General features: G+C 37.7%; 1 protein-coding gene across 4 annotated transcripts in view; it reads right to left on the reverse strand.

Annotated features, from left to right (window-relative positions):
- The window catches only part of CLYBL (citramalyl-CoA lyase), a 225,071-nt gene that overhangs the window by 10,358 nt on the left and 197,680 nt on the right, over positions 1-17,033 (reverse strand). For all 4 annotated transcript variants that reach the window (XM_079779151.1, XM_079779149.1, XM_079779150.1 and 1 more), the window contains exons 5-7: positions 16,125-16,218; positions 14,642-14,809; positions 10,039-10,163 (exon numbers count right to left, since the gene is read on the reverse strand). In XM_079779151.1, the coding sequence (XP_079635277.1) occupies positions 10,039-10,163; positions 14,642-14,809; positions 16,125-16,218 (387 nt within the window). The remainder of the gene's footprint in view (positions 1-10,038; positions 10,164-14,641; positions 14,810-16,124; positions 16,219-17,033) is intronic.

The raw sequence follows: 17,033 nt of genomic DNA on the forward strand, positions 1-17,033 counted from the left end.
AGTTGAACCACCTGTTTCCTTTCCTTTATTCTGGGCACTTTCCCTCTGCCCAGGGGTGGTCTGGGTACCCAACAATGGGAAAGCTAAGAGCTGGTGCTGCCCGGCTCAGCCTTGCTGCTGAATGAGACCATCATGGATGGCCTGACCCCCCCACCCCACAAACACAGATGGCTCTCTGGCGCCAGGAGAGGGGTTGGGGAGTGGGTGGAGGATGTTTATTCTCCCTTGAGGAGGAAATCTCAAGATTCTCTCAGCAACTGTGGTTTATACACTACAAGCTATACCCTCAGTAAGCCCTAGAATATTCATTTCCAAGCTAAAAATCGGACGGGTGCAATCTTATTAGGAAGACCCATTACCAAAAAAAAAAAAAAGAGAGGGTTCATCTGATGGTACATTATACTTTTACAAAATATTTTCAAAGACATTCTCTCACTTGTAGTAGGGAAGGCATGCTTGTTTCTGATTAATAGATGCAAAAACTGAGGTGCAGTATTAATTTTTTTAAAGGAACATATGAGAAGGAGAGGACTAGAATCTAAGACTTTTCATCCAAAATCTCTAACTCTTCCCACTAATATATATATCTCAAAGTATAGCTTTAAACGGTGGTACCTGTGGTTATATACAAAAATTTTATATATAATCATATAAAGTATACTATATACCTTAAAATTTTATTTTGATGTGATTTATAAAAAATAACCAGCATATGTAAATGGTTATTTCAGAGATATTACTTAGGATGAAACTGAAAAAAAAAAGATATATAGGTAAGGTGCAGATGAGTAAATATGTGAAAATACAGTTTTAATAACTGAATTGGGAACTACTAAAATATAACATGTTTCCATTTGAAAGCTTTTACTATAATTATTTTGATATGAGAAATACCAAAGGATATTTTCAGTGGGAAGAAACTTATTAATATATACATAAATGACATTTTAAGTCCTGAAAAGAAACCCAAAACATTTATAAGGAGGATTAAAGACAGTGACATTTCATCCTTATATATGCGTCTGAATGGCAGAATAAACATCTTTTAAAATTGCCAGGACGAGAGTAAAAGGATATTATTGAAGACTTGGGAAATAGAGAACATTTTTTTAACACTTTGAATTGTAGTGATAATTTGATAGGTATTTTAATACTGTTCGGAATGAAAATTCAATGCTATTTACATCTATGGTCAGAGAACTTATAGATGCTAATGCAGCTCTACGTGGAATTTCTAAAAGTTCTACTGAAGCCATTCAACATGGACAATGACCCACATTGGGCTGATCTCTCGTTACTCCTGGCACGGCAATTCTGACAGATGACTTTCCACGGCTTTTGATGGGGAAGCCTTTCAAATGATTCATGAGAATAAAACAGTTGGAATATCTGAAGGGGGCTAGTTTCGTACCTGACTGGGGGATGCAGTGACAATTCAGGCCTGTTGAACTGCTTGGGATGTTGCTTTCTGCCCCTGCCTAGGAGCGCAGCCTCAGGGAGTGTGGGGTGCAGGGGATCCTGCGTCCTGGGCAGCCTATGGAATTTATTTTCCAAGTTCTGAAAGGTGGAAAAGCCTGGAGAAGCTCCCTCTTCATCCCTCCCACCCTTCCCCCTGTGGCTCTCCGGCTGTAAAAAGCACAAACCATCAATGGAGACCTGAATGGATGGCCAAGTCTGCTCCCCGGCAGACCCTCCTGCCAGGTCAGTGCTGGCCTGAGGGCACCAGGGGCCACCTGGCAAGCAGCCCCTCTGTGACTTCCCACCAAACAGAAATAGGCAGCTCTGCAGGATGGGCACGTTCTGAGGTGGCGTTCAGCAACGGCTGCCGAGACAAGAAGTACACACCGAAACCTGGAGAGAAAGGGACTTGCTTCTCGGGGTTCTCCCGCTTGAGCCCTTGATGCAGAGGTTAGGAATATGGGCTTCTGGGTCAGCTACACCTGAAACTGAGTCCAGACTCTTTCTTTTGCTGTGTGTGATCCACAGCAAATAATGCTACATTTCTGAGCCTCAGTGTCTTCTTCTGACACAGCATCGATATTTGAAAGCAAATATACTTAATAGAATTTAACAACTCAGACTACCAGCTGGAGGAAGGAGTGGAACAACGGGGAAGGAAGGACAGTTTTCAGTGGAGGGTGAACAGGACAAGGAAGTCCTAGCAAAGACTAGCGCCCGTTTGTAAAAAAGGAGGAAATCCCTTGGAATGTGGCTAGTGGGTAGATGTAAAATGAATAGACATCATTAACATTTTGCTTTTTAGAAAGAAATGATTTAGCTTTAACTCTGCATAGAAAATGGAAACAGTATTGTACATTAGTAAGATTGATTTGGGGCCTTACCAACAGTTTTAGGAAGTTGGAGGAGAAAAAAAGCAGTAGAAGATTTGGAAAATGAATTTGGCAGGGGAGGTAGAGGTGGCTGAACCATAGGGAGGACAGATGAGGTGAGTGTCTGAGTTGTTTATCTTAATACTAGAGGCCCGGTGCACGAAATTCTTACGTGGGTACGGTCCCTAGGCCTGGCCTGTGATCAGGGCCATTTTCCCCAGCTGCCCGCAGCTGGCCCCACCCCCTACCACCACCCACCCCCAGTTCCCCATTCGCCATTGGGTGATTGGAGCCTGCCGGATGTGGGGAGGAGTCAAGAGGTCGGCCGTTCACCTGCTTGCCGCCCCGCCCCTGCTGCGGATTGCCTTCTGTGTGGGGGGCAACTGGTGGGGCCGGGGTCTTGCCACCCACCCCTGGTTCCCCACTCGCCATTGGGCAATCAGAACCTGCTGGCCGGGGAAAGGGACGGAGAGGTGGTCAGTGCGCCTCACAGTGACTGGTCATTCCGCTGTCAGGGTCAGTTTGCATGTAACCCTTTTATTATATCGGATTATTATATAGGATTTGACATGTCCAGAGTCCTCTACTGCCCAGATGGAGGGTCTCAGTGGACCAGAGCCATCCTTACTTCACAAATAGATAGGAAGACCAAAGGTGCCTTCTGTTTTTAAAATTCTTTTCAGAGCTCACAAAATGTAGGCAGCAAGGTTTATCTTTAAAATTTTTAGGCAGAATGATCAGACAGAAATAGACAAGTCTTTGTTTTAAATATCTTTAAATCTGAAAAAATCAAGCCAAGTTTGTCATGTGGAAAGCTACCTACTGAAGTGAAACAATTGGATTTATAAACATGTTACAAAACCTAAAGGAGCTTCCACATTTTCTAGCAAAGTATATATTGTGCTTAATTTTCTCAGTTTTTCAATAGGTTTATTGAGGTATAATTTGCATACCATAAGATTCACCATTGTTAAGTGTGTATAATTCATTGAATTTTTAGTAATTATCTGGAGTTCTACAACTATCACTTCCCTCCCAGATTTCTTAATCAGAAATTTTGTCTGGAAAGATTTTTATTTAACAAATAAGTATGTAAATATTTTAAATTTAATTTAGAATATTTCATGTCAAATTTAAGTTGGTATTGCCTATGAGAAAAGCAGAGAATGAAGGCCATTTTATAGCAGCTTGCTGCTAAGACCATTAATGTTAAACTTCTATTTTATACACCTTAGACTATTCTTTCTTGGGAAAACACATCTAAATGAACAAACATTAACTTTAAGGCACTTTAAAGGATTTACTAATATACAACTAACTGATAACAATAATGGATGGAATAAATGGTGACAATTTTTTCCTTTGGGTTTTTCTAGAAGGAAACAAAAAGTCAGTGCCATATATTCTAAGTACAATGAATAATTCTTTTTAGCACTGTCAGAAATTTTGAAACCAGTTATCTGACTAGTACTTACTAAACATATACTGTGTACCTATTTCTGTCCAAGATACTGCAGGAAGGTAACTGATACAGAAGAGAAAATTCTTTACTCTTTAGGGTAGTGGTGAGAATCCCTCTCCTTTCTTTTTTTTTTTTCCATTGGGGTCTACTAACCTAAACAGGGAAAAAAAGAATTCTAGAAAATCTTGGTTTATATATTTTAATACAATTTCATTTACCTGCTTTTAATATTAAAAAGAATTTAAAATTTTTAAATAAATACAACAAAAATTAAAAGAATGCTCTAAACTTCTCTATTAAAACTAGTTAAAGGAGAGGAGGTAAGGGATGGTGGTGGGATATAGCGGTGATGTTGTGAGAAAGAACAATATAAAGAAAAGGAGGAAACAAAAAAGAATTCTTGGAGAGGAAGACAAGGGAGGAACAGGAGACACACATAGAAACACACATATAGAGTCATGCATACTAAGAGGGAGCAATACTGTAAAAGGAAAAGAGACGGAGAGATGTCCAAGGAATAAAGCCATCCTTTCGTGGTCTTGCTATTAAAGACACTGAAAGCCATGGTGTGTTTGTGCTACCACAGGTGTAACTGAGAACTGACTTGGGGAACCTGCCCTTTGAGGGAGATGAAACAGAGGCCGGGACTAGCTATGGCCTCATTGCCTGAGGCTCGCAGTCTACCTTGGGAGACTGAACAACTGATGACTAATGAAACAGAACAGGGTTTGCAGTGATCAGAGCTGAGAAACCTTTCTGGGGTCCGGCGGGTGGGCAAGTACAGGACAGAATTGGGAGGGAGGGAGCGATGTGGGAAATCATGGCTGGGAAGGCATAGATACTCTGTGTTCTTTCTTGCCTCATCAGAATTTCTGCTCACAACTCCCCGCCTTGCCCGACCCCGCCCCCCCCCCCAAAAAAAAAAGAAAATCATGCTAATCGGAACTAACTGAATTCACATTTTGTTTGTGACCAAATATTTTCAAGGTTCTATCTAGTTTTGGTCATTAACATGGGGACTCGCTGTGACCCAAGTGAAACCGCATTTATGCTAACTGTGTTCATTATTTACAAAGTGAGCCCAGAATTCTGGTTGGGGCTCTACCATCACCTGGGCTGAGAGTGACCTGGGGCAACTTCCAAACCCTTGTTGGGTCTTGGTGTGTTAAGCTGCAAACAGAAGAGATTTGACTAGAAATTTTCTGAGATTTTATCCAACTAAAAAAATTACTCTTTTTTCATTGAAGCTGAGTGGGGAAAAAAAAAATCCTGAAAAGTATAAACAAGAATAAAATTATTTTGATTAAAATATACTTAAGAATGTGTTCTAAATTAAGGATGAAGCAAACAGCAGTTATCAGATTTAACCTACACACAAAATATCTTATCCTCTAATATGAAACTAGCCGTTGGTCACTAAAACTATGTGAAATAGGATATGATCTACACTGGAATTGTGTCACATTGCTGCAAAATTTGTTGTTAATCAAATTAACCTTAAAGTCACCATTGGCAGACTCTCAGCTTGTCTAAGAATTTGAATTTTTCAAGCCCAAATTATGGCATGTAGTTCTAAAAAATATTAAATGAATAAGAAATAAAGGGGGACCCGCATGAGTAAGAATCTCAAAGATAGAGTTATGTCCCTTCACCTTTCATTTTCACAGGAAATCACTCCTTTTGGATTTTAGTATTCCTGCTTCCAAATAAAGAGGGGAAGGCTGTGGGTGGTGGGAAGCAGGGGTGTGGGAGGGTACATTGTTGTCTATTAGTGGAATCAACCCTTTCAGTTGACAAAGACAACAACCAAATCTGTAGATGGTTTATTTGATCTGCGTGAAAGAGTGGCAGTGGGATTTCTGGCACTTGAATAAGCGGAAACAATATTTTTGGCTAGAGAGACTTCTGAGTTTCTCAGGGAGCCTTCTAGAAGGCCATCTGGACCAAACAGTATTTCTTTTGTAAAGCTCTGCATTTGGGAACACAAATGAAAGGTGTGCGGGCTGCAATCAGATACCTAAGAAAATAATTTTCTTTCAATATTGGTGTGGGGGATATTCCTTGTAATTTTCTAGGTGAAAAACTTACATGAGGAAAAAAAACCCTTTTTCTTTTTTTATTAAGATATAAGTTCTAATTTATATTCCAGTAGAGGATTTGCTTCTGAACACAAACTTATTAATTTGCATTATTGCTTGCTCTAGTGAAATTAGAATGTTTCAGTTATGTGTGTTATTTATAGTCATTATGTCAGATAGTGACCTTGTTTTTGACCTTTAAGTTGTTAATTGAACCTAGATTTTAAAGATGAACCTTCCTTGGTTTTTGGCCAGCTTGCAAAGCTGTAACAAACGAAAAATCTTGAAAAAGTGAAATGAAATCCTTCCAAAATAAAATAAAGCATTTATGGCAATGATAGCAATAAACCAGGGTGCTTGGAAAACTGGAAATGGAGCAGAGCCACATTTATAGGCAGATACTGCAGAAATATGAATATTCTAGCAAAGTACCTTTAAAAATTGGTCACATGTGCTACATTTTGCTATTCTTTAACATTTTTCTGTTAGAGCCTCCATTTGGAAGTAAATGGTAAATTCTTATATTAAGATTTCTTGGGATTATCATTTAAAACAAGCAACTACTTCCTTTAGCTGTCAATTTTGTCCAAGGAGTGATGAATATAGAAGCAGAAAAAAATTATCACTGACTTTATCAGATAGACATAGTATCATACATACATGAATGTATATATATGTAGTATAAATACATGTTACACATATTTATTTGTAAACAAATTATAGTTTCCACTGATATCAACTAATATTAACTAATTATTTACTTGAGATATTTTCATTTCAATGATCTACTTTTCATACTACATACAATTCTTATTTGATAAAAAAAACTGTTAAAATCGTATTTTTAAATAGGCAATACTAAATTTAGTTGATGGAGAATTTTCAAATGTTATGAAATAACATTATTATGAAAAAAATGACATAAAAATGAAATTAACTTTCAAAAACCCTTTATAAATTTAAAACAAATTACATGGAAGTGACTTATCCTGGCTAAAATATTTTATTAAGTAATTCAAAGCTAAAATAATTAATCACATGCAGCTTGCATCTCAGAATATATTTTTCTGGAAGGATGAAAGAAAGAATCAAGTTTGATTAACATTATGGATATATACCTCCCAACTGATATCAGCTAAATTAGAAATAATTTAGCTTATGGGAATTAAAATAGGGGCATAGAGTATGTGGAATGTTTAGACATTTTCCAACAGATTTAATAGAAGAAGATGACCTCAGTCCTTAATGTCAATTGGTAACCTAATTCTTATTAGTGGGGACTGGTGTACCAGGCAAATTCTTAAAGTAGTCACAATAATCTGCCAAACAGTGACAGATTATTATTTTTTAATGTAAAGTATTTTCATCTGACATTACACTAAGGGCCTCAAACTTGCTTTCCTTAGAACTTCTAATTAAAATAAAACAAGAAAATTCATGTGATACCAGAGACTGAACCCCAATAATTTATCTACTCATGACCTAAGTATTCCCATGAATTTTGTTATTGGGAGAGGAAAGGGGAAAAAAGGAAGAACTTTTATTTTTGAATAATAATGATAGCTATGTAATAATAATAATTATTATTACTGTAGAAGACACAATTACCCAGCATTAACTGTAAACTTCAGCTATACCTTTGTTCTTAGGGAAGAATATAATTTAAGATGGGAGCAGGAAGTAGAGAAAAGCAAAGACATATAATTTTGCCTTCTTGGGTCATTTCTACTTATAAACATTTCTTGAATGAAGTTTTTCATCAGAGGGGGAAAAAAGGTCTTTCAGAAATTTGTAAGTGTCTCACTGGGACCCAACCATCAGCTTCCCCTCATTGACAGAGTCACCTGTGCTTTGGACAAAGTAACCGAGGGTGTATGTTTTCATCAGTGATTCACATTTGAAATACAACAGATTAGATGTTTGTTGGAAGCAATACTTCCTACAACTGAGCAACCTATTTATACTAAATCTCTACAAACAGAACCCACATTATTTAAACCCCAAGACCTCTCAAGACCTGGCGTTACCTACCTGCAGACCCTATTTTTGTGGCCAGCCAATTTATAGGCAAAGTGAAAGAAACATGGGAACTGGATAAAACAACCGTGTGTCCCCACTGGAAGCCCCATTACTTGAATCACTTAAACCTTGCTGGACAAAGCACCACGAGAATTTGCTGTCGGAAACAAACCTACACGAATGGGGCAGGGAAGAAATGACCTAATAGTTAGTCTCCCTTCTGCTCCAATCTCTACCCGTCTGTTAGCAAAAGCTGCCACATTATTGTGAAAGCTTATGCCCCAACAAGAGGGCATTTCTTATTTTTTTTAAAAGTTCAGAATTTAATATTTAAGTTGCCATCATCAAAAGGCAAGAACACCCTGAGACGATTTTCCCTGGGAACAACACTTTTAAGACACAATGGAAAAGTGTTGTGTTTTTCTTCATCCAAGAACTTAAATGCCAGTAAAAGAGTGTGTTTCTAGTTGGAATGTTTGCTGGCTACCTGAAATTTAGGGTAACTTCTCCCAAACCCTAGCTGCTTACAATGCCAAGGGGCATCCTTTGATGTTATCCAACATGAAACCCAGACTGGAACTCTGCCTGGTCTGCTGTTTGGGGGGCCCACATCCTGCCTCAGTTGATTATTTCAGTTGGAAGTATTCATCACATGCATGTCCTCAGCTGACATAGGTGCACACAGAGGTGTAGAATATTTAGGGAGTGTGTGTGCAGGCAAGCATGGGAAAGAGGAGAGTGGATGGAGTTGTTTGCATGTATGAATGAAAAAGTACATGGCTCTTCTCTCTAGATAAATATCTATGTTTCAGGATATGGATTTTTGGGTCAAGATAGAGAAGTGAACATAAAACACAACGTCAAGAATGTTTTTCTATGAATTGCAATGTTTTTCCAATGGTCATTACTGATTTGAAATGAGAGGATGCTATTTATCCCGAAAGTGGTATATGTCCAAATGGGATATTACCGTTATCACAGATCCTGTCTTTTGATTTAAAGTGCAAACTTGTACAAAGATGATCTCGTGGGTGTGTGAGGGTGAGCATGCGTGCCTGGTTGGAATTGAAGGCAGGCGTCCATAGTGAGAGGGAGGGAGTGACCCATTTAATATTGTTACTTACTTTCCCAAGTCCTGGGATTTTCAGGTGTTTTTATTGCCAGTGGAAAGTGCAAGTGACACTTCTCACACTGATGTCACCAGTTAGTTTTTGTTTCTGTTTTTTTGTTTTTGGTAACAGGGACTATTTAACCTTTAGAACCTTAATAATGGTTCTAAGTACTTCTGCCTTGGAGGTATCAAAACCTCACTCTTTCTGTAAGTAACAAGGGCGAATTTAGAATTTAGATATTACCTCTAGGACAGTTTTGTAAATGCAACCCCCCCCCCCCACCCTCTTAAAGGGAGGCACTCGGTATTATTGCAAATAACCTTTAAGATAATTAACTGACAATGCTGCAACTAGCATAAAATCTTCCTTCAGGCGACACCTAATTTAAGTGTTACTGGCACAAAGTGGAGACAGATTGCGCATCACCACTGCAATATTTACATAGCAGAAACCCACAGCGCAGGAAACGCGAGGCTCAATGATGCACTAAATTAGGAACAACCGTGCTCCAGTGTTAATTTGCTTTTCATTCTATCCAAATCTCAGGTCCAGGAATTGGTACGAGTACATATACAACCTCCCACTCTTATATGACTAAACCGGAGGAGATTTTGGTACTTTTCTGCCCCAATGTTAAAGTAACTTGAAATTTATTTCTCTCCACAAGAACCATGTGATCAAACTGTGTTTATTTCATTATAACTCGCTCTCACTTTGATCTAAAATTATTTTCATATGACAGCTGCATATCAGAGTCTATAGAGAAAAACTAAACAGACTTCCTCTCTTTTCTCAAAGGCTGCCAACATAGCTTATGAAAAGAAAAAAAAAGAGAGAGAGAGAGATGTGAGAGCCAGTTGGTGAAATATTTAGGAACATGGCAGGGCAAATTTACCTTAGGCGAATTTCTCACTGATGAATATTGTCCCCCCAGTTCAAACCTTCTCCACCAAAATCATCTAAACAATGATTTTTTTCACTCCTCCCCACAGTACTTTAAACACCAGTTTCATCCAAGTCATTAATAAAACATTTACCTTTCCTAATTGTTGATGCTCTTTAAAGGCGGCGATCAGTTCTTCAGCCCACTTAATTTTTTCAGGGGAAGGAGAAAACTGCTCCTGGACGGCTGCAATTTGGTTAGGGTGTATCACCTGCTTACCTACAAGGGGATTAACAACACCGGGAACACAAAACAACAAGTAGATGTTCAAACAGAACGTCTTAACCATGAGAGGCTCCTGAATGCCTCACAGACTGTATGTAAAATAACTCATTATTTTACCACATTTAAAAAGAAAACAACAGCAATTGGGCAGGCTTCTCCAGAATACCACATCAGAACAAACACAACAATGGGAGTAATTGTGTTTCCGATCCTATAGAAATGCCACCTTGGTGCAGATAATCTCTCAGTTTTAGCTACAGGTGGACTGACTAAGCAGCTCGTTGAATAACTGCTTTGGCTGGAACTTTAAAGGATAATGTCGGCAAATTAGAGTGATTATTTTGAAGTAAAGAAGAAAAATTTTATGTTAATTCTTTCTAATTTTATAAGTTGTCTTTGGCTTATTTGGTACCATTACCCTGCCTTCCACGATTTCTTTTAGAAGTCGTCTGTTGGTTTTCATAAAGCTTACAGAAGCAGGTATTACAACTATATTAATATCAAATAGTGTCTCACAATAATAATTTATTTTTTTCCTCTTAGGTATGATATGTCATTTCTAACCACTAGTAGAAATTTAGATTTCAATGAGAAAATTTTATTCAGTACAATAAACTAGAAGGCAGATTTAAACAGTGTGGTCCCTAAATTGCTCCATTTAAAAATGTTTAAATAAAAATTACAGAAAGTTTCTTGACTTAAAAACATAACCAGATTTTTCCTTTTTTCTTATAGAATGAAGATTTTGTTTCCCTTTTATATAGATACTTAGACACCCAGATGAAATTTTATCTTTGTAGTAATATCTTCTTTTTGAAGTTTAAGGATCTTAAATAAAAACATTATACAAAGATAAGAGTCACAGGATTCTAGGAAATCATGCAGTCATTAAAAAGAAACAGTTTAACAATCAGGGAAGAATGGAATCTAATCAGGTCATTAATAAAATGAAACATAATTTAATGTTATAATAATGTTGAGGTTATATTTTATTACATAATAAAATTATGGACATATTTGTTTCTTTAAAATGAATGTACACTTAGTGATAACTTACTCTGCTAACTATATTTGTTGGTATATCAATTTGCTTTGCTTCTGAAATAGTGTTTAACATTTAATCATTAGAAATTACATATATCATTGATGTTTTAAAAAAGGTGAATTCCTGTTACTGCCATTATTCTATCGAACAGAAAAAAGAACAATGTTTGTAAAAAAATTTTTTTGTATTTATGAGTCTCCGTGAATAAATATAGTAATATCTTTTCTTACAGTGGCATAATTAAAACATCCTCACATTGCTATTTCATTTTTAATCTGTCAGCATATTAATAAAACATTAAAACACTATATAAATAAAGCTGCTTTAAATTATTTGAGGAATAATTTCTGGGAACAAATAACATCAATGATGACAAATGAGAGCTTTTTTCAATAGTAGGTACTGAAATTATATTTAAATAATCTAATAGTTGTTACAATATTATTAATAAAGGATGTCAGTTCTGGTAGTCATTTTGTACTAATTGTTGGTCCTGAATTTTATAATTTATGTACATAATTTACACTGATGTGTAAAAAGCCAAATTTCATGGGAACTTCATAGTACAGACATGATAATTTGAGGAGCAAGACACAAACTATTTAAAATACAGTAAAACTTCTGATGGCTTGCAAGTACCCATATGTTGGTAATGAGGCTAATTTTAAGATATGCGTTAGGTTTTAGAAATTTATGAACATTCATTTGTGAAGTTATCTTTTGTTGAATCTTGTATACCCCAACAACTGAATATTGGACTTTAATGCCATGTGGGAGCAAAGCAAATATTTTATACAGAAGAGTTGTTATTGACAAGTTACTGAGAGGGTGCAAAATTGGAAGACATTAAAATTTATGACCATGAAATCCTTTTTACAGTACCACTTGATATATCATGCTTTAAATCAATACCTGTCAAGTCTTTTAGGTAACTGTATGATGCTGTCATTTTTGTCTTCTATAAAAGACTGCAAAAAAGAGGAAAACCTCTAGAGTTTCATATTTATAATCTTTCTTCTCAGCATGTAGTACTGGAGTCAGGTCTTAGAGCTTTATTCTAAGGTTTATTTTTGGTTTATTTTTATAAAAATAATACCTAAAGTTAACAGCTATTTTATACAGCCAATGCATTGATTTAAAATCTGCCTACATGGGTTGTGGCTCTGTGAAACAGATTACAGAGAAGAAACTACAACCCACTGTTTCATGCATGGTTAACTTTAAAAAACTACAACTCATTAAAAATATATGTAATTTTTTAAAGTACAGAAAATCCCAGTAACATAGACTGGGTGTTTCTTATCAGGGTTATGGATAACACAATACTTTCATTGAATTTTAAACTTTCAACCACCTGCTTCAGACAGGACGTGTCTTCCTTCCTTCCTTCTTTCCTTCCTTCCTTCCTTCCTTCCTTTTTTTCATTACTCTCCTCCCTTCTTGTGCAAAGCCCAAGGTATGGAATTAAATGATAAATAATTAGGACAAACAGATTACAAGTGGCCTAAAATACTTATTAAATCATTTATTGTTTTAAAATACTACAAATAATCTCATGTCTTATCAGACTAATTACCTTTTATTGGCATGTAGAAATATAGTTGGGACAACAAAGACCTTCTTTCTAAAAATTGCAAAATGGCCATAAAGTGTAGCTCCCTACTTTACTGACTTGTTTGCTTGAATATATAATGGGCACTGTACCCTCTGTGCCTCCCCATCCCCCCCTTCCATTTTTTGTGTGATTTAATACTCCCTGTTGTTGAGAAACAATAGTGCCAAGCCCATAAGCTCCTCATGCTGAGTTGGGCACAGTCTAGAAATTTAAATCTGATTTGAAATAACTTGTCTTCTGCGATTGAATTAGGGGCCAATTTAATGCAGTCCTGTATCTTGGAGAAACCCTCAAACTCCTTTGTAAGTTCCGGAGCAAACATTTACCCCAGAGGAGACTGAGGACACCCAGGTTATACTGAGTGATGGTGACAGAGGCCCGCATCCAATTCAGCGTTTTCTGTTTCTTATTGCATTAGTGCTCGTTTCAGAGCAACATCTGGCTGCTTGGCAGCCAATGCCGCACGTTTTAGACCAACAACATCGGGGTCTATTAGATAGATTTCATGGAGTTTTTCTCCAACTTTCCCATTTGGGCCACGTCCTAACCAGTCGGTAGGAAAAGCCTGGTGTGCAGGCCGGCGGGAAAAGGACAGCCCCAGGACCAGGGCAGAGGCACTTTCTTTCTCAGTCACTATTAAATGGAGGGAGGATTTGTTAATAGCTCAGATGATTGAAAAATATTTCCCTGTAAGAGATTGCAGGTATTTATTTATTTATTTATTTACAAATTTGCGGGGGTCCCACTTTAACTCTTTATGTTAAAAACACAAAATCAAATGTCAAAGCTTTATTTAATTCTAATAAACCACTTAAGATGGTTTCTAAAACCTTCAATTTCACTTTGGGTTAAATCATCATCCATTTAGATATCTTGTGCATTGAAAGTCACCTTAAGACATGTTTCTTTAGTAACCCCTAACTGGACACATTTCAAAAATATTTACCGAAGGGATAGCATGGATGCTTGTCTTTTTTCCTTATTATTTGGATACAATTCTGAGCATGATATTTCTAGATCGTGCAGCAGAAGGACAGATAAGAATAAAAGATTTTAGAGTGTTTTTTTTAATCCATGGTTGCACATGCATGTGTATGCAATTGCAGACATGTGTTTGGGTGTAGAATTCTATTGTGGTTTTTCAAAAAAAATAGATTTCTGTTGCAAAAACACAATTTTCAGTTGCTCCCTGGGCTCCTGGGGCCTGAGTGACCAGGCACACCAATCAACAGATATCCGCCTGCGCCCCAGGACCGGATTGTGAGGGACCCGCTGATCGCAGTGCCAGCCAATGCCCGTAGGTGTTGCCAGGTGCATAGACACATATCGGGAGGTGGGAGAGAAAGAAGGGGCTTGGAGTGGCAGATGAATAAAAACCTAGTTATGAGTGAAAAAAATAAAAAAGATATCACCAAAATTTTTTTCTGAAATTCATTAATATTTGGACCACGGAAGGAAATTTTTCTTCAACGCATCAACAGAAACTCTTAAGGCAGTTCACCCAAAAATATTTCTGCGACAGTCTCATCCCTCCCCTCGTGTCAGCAAAAACTGCAACAAAATACTTAAGAGGACAGAAAAAAAAATGGTCACTATTCTAAAGAGAAAATAAAATGAGTGATTTGTTTGTTGACTGGCAGAGCCAATGAAAAACCTGACCATTTGTTGGGTGGGTTCTTGCCCTGGATGGCTTTTTCCTGTTTCAGATAGTAGAAAAGGTACGTGAACTAACTGGCTACCTTAAGGAACACTGATTTCTGGAATGTTCGCAAATCTAGACACTGCTGTTCAAGATACCATCGAGGACCATACCCGTAAATCCCATCGTAGCTCCTTCTCTCGCCTGCCTGAGAAGCCCCTCTTCGTCTCGAAAGTCGATGTACACCAGGTCTATGGCCTGTAGACCAAAGGCCTTCGCCACGACAATAATCTTTTGTCGGGCGTAGAGAATATCTTGGGTTTCTTTACTACTTGTTGCACCTGAAAATGGGATGTTGGCAGAAAAAGGAGAGAGGTTAACTTTGGAAACTGAACCCATACATCTCTTGTAAAAACTCAGTATGTAAGGATGTCTGAGTCCTCCTTGCAATTGCTGCCCAGTGAGGTGATGATTCAATATAAACGAAGAGGGATATGTGGAGGCAGCGTTAAACCTCATGTGTCCCTCTTGCAAGGCATCTTTCAGGATAATGACTGTGTGCACTAAGAAGAGGCCCCCTCCCCCCTCTCAGGAGCCAGAATCATGAATGACTTGGTAGGTCGGTCACAAATGACTTCCGATATGTATGTTTCCCTTTTGCCATCACTCGGAAATTGTCGGTCCAAAGGTAGCACCGCAAAAGGTGGCCAAAGGGCTGTGTAAGGAAACGGTTAAGTTCTCTCAGTGAGCCCAGAGTTTCACATGCTGTGCTTGCAATGCCCTGTTATCACTGAGGTTCTGAGCCAGATACTTCGGGGTTTGGATGGAGAACTTAGAGAAATGGAAGGGCACTCATTTTGAGAGAGGCAGAAAGTCTCCACTAAACTATCGGTGATACTAAGTCCCCTGGAAAGACTGGCATTAAAATAAGTTCCTTTTATTTTCACCCTGGGGGTGGGAGGGAGTGTGTTTACATTTGCTCAGGAAAAGCTCCTGTCTCGGGTCACTTGGGACTGTGGCTCTGAAACACCTGTGACCTTGGCTTCTTTTCCAGATGCACCGTCTCTGGTTGCACATGCACACAGACCGGGGGCATCGTGCCCAAGTGATGGGGAAGATCAGTGAGAACAGGCATGCGTACTATCTCAATGAGTATTTAACAACAGGAGTTCTGAAATAGATTTGAGGAGGTATTTAAAATCTATTTTAAATAATATTTACATACTACATTTAATATAGAGAATGAGTCAATAGAGCATATGTGAAATTGCTTTAACTTTGTGTTAGGGGCCTCAATCCCCTTTACACTGATGTGAAAACAAAATATTTAAGCAACAGAGGGGATGTTCACATAATACTTATTATGAACAAAGTAGATGCTGTCTCTTCCCGAACACGTCTGAGGCTGCAACAGCCTTTTTATTAGTTATTTTGTAAGTGAACAGACATAATGGTGTTGTGTTCTGAAAGCAGGACAACGGTGAGGTGTCCTAAATTATCAGGAAGTGTTGTCCATTCAGCTGAAAACCATTGTCATGGTTGGCAAATATATTGTCATGTAAATGTCCGTTTGTGAAGGGGCCCAAGAAAAAAAAGTATACATGTATACACAGGAAGAATGAGAGAGAGAGAGAGAGAGAAATGAGTCTTTGACACCTATGCTGGCTCGAAAGTCTTCTCCTCCGAAAACGACAGCATCGAGAAAAAGGCCTGCTGGAGGCCCGGCCTTTACTGCTTCTTCGCACACTGCCTGTAAAAGAGTAGAGCAGAACATCTCACAGGAACACACGAAGGAGAGAGAAGCAGCACGGTATAGATTCAACACCAGAAAGATCCAGCTCTGAATACCAGACAGTTTGTCTGAAAGCAGTCCTAAAAATGCAGCCCCAAACCACCCCTTTCGAAAGGCATTTAACATTGTTCAAGATAAGTATGCTGTATACATTGGCTTTGCTTTAATGAATTATATTAATGTAGCCATTAACATACATTAATATAGTTATAATGTTTGAATTGTAGTTCATCCAATTTCTAGAAAAACTTGGAGTTAACTCGGTTTGATTGTACTATAAGTAATTTATATTTTTCCAAAATTTGTTTTTGCTTTAAGAGACTCAAACCATACACATAAAGCCACAGGAAAGAAGGAAAGAATTTTTAAATCAAACTAATTGGATTATTTGCATTAGGATCAAGATTTCTTAGTAAGTGGTTTTAGGATTAAAGACACACAATACAAAAATCTACAATGCCAGAGGGGAAAACAAAAATGCAACAAGTCACCCAAGACGTATTAATAAGCAACTTCGATATTTCTATGTGAAATAAAGATAAATGACATTAGTTGAAGACAGAACTGTGAACCTACAAAGGTTCATGCTAATATATGTGGGTGGGGATGACATGAGAAACCCGTGAGGACTCTGCTGATTAATTTCAGGGGTTGTAAGTGCTTCTCAGTACGTTATGGAATAAAATGGCAAAACAGCGCTAAAAATTAAATCGTTATATGAATCCAGCTGCATCTAAAAGATATGCTTTGATTATATTCCCAGAATTCTAGGG

This window comes from Cnephaeus nilssonii, assembly GCF_951640355.1.
Source record: "Cnephaeus nilssonii genome assembly, chromosome: 8".
NCBI classification, from domain to species: domain Eukaryota; kingdom Metazoa; phylum Chordata; class Mammalia; order Chiroptera; family Vespertilionidae; genus Cnephaeus; species Cnephaeus nilssonii.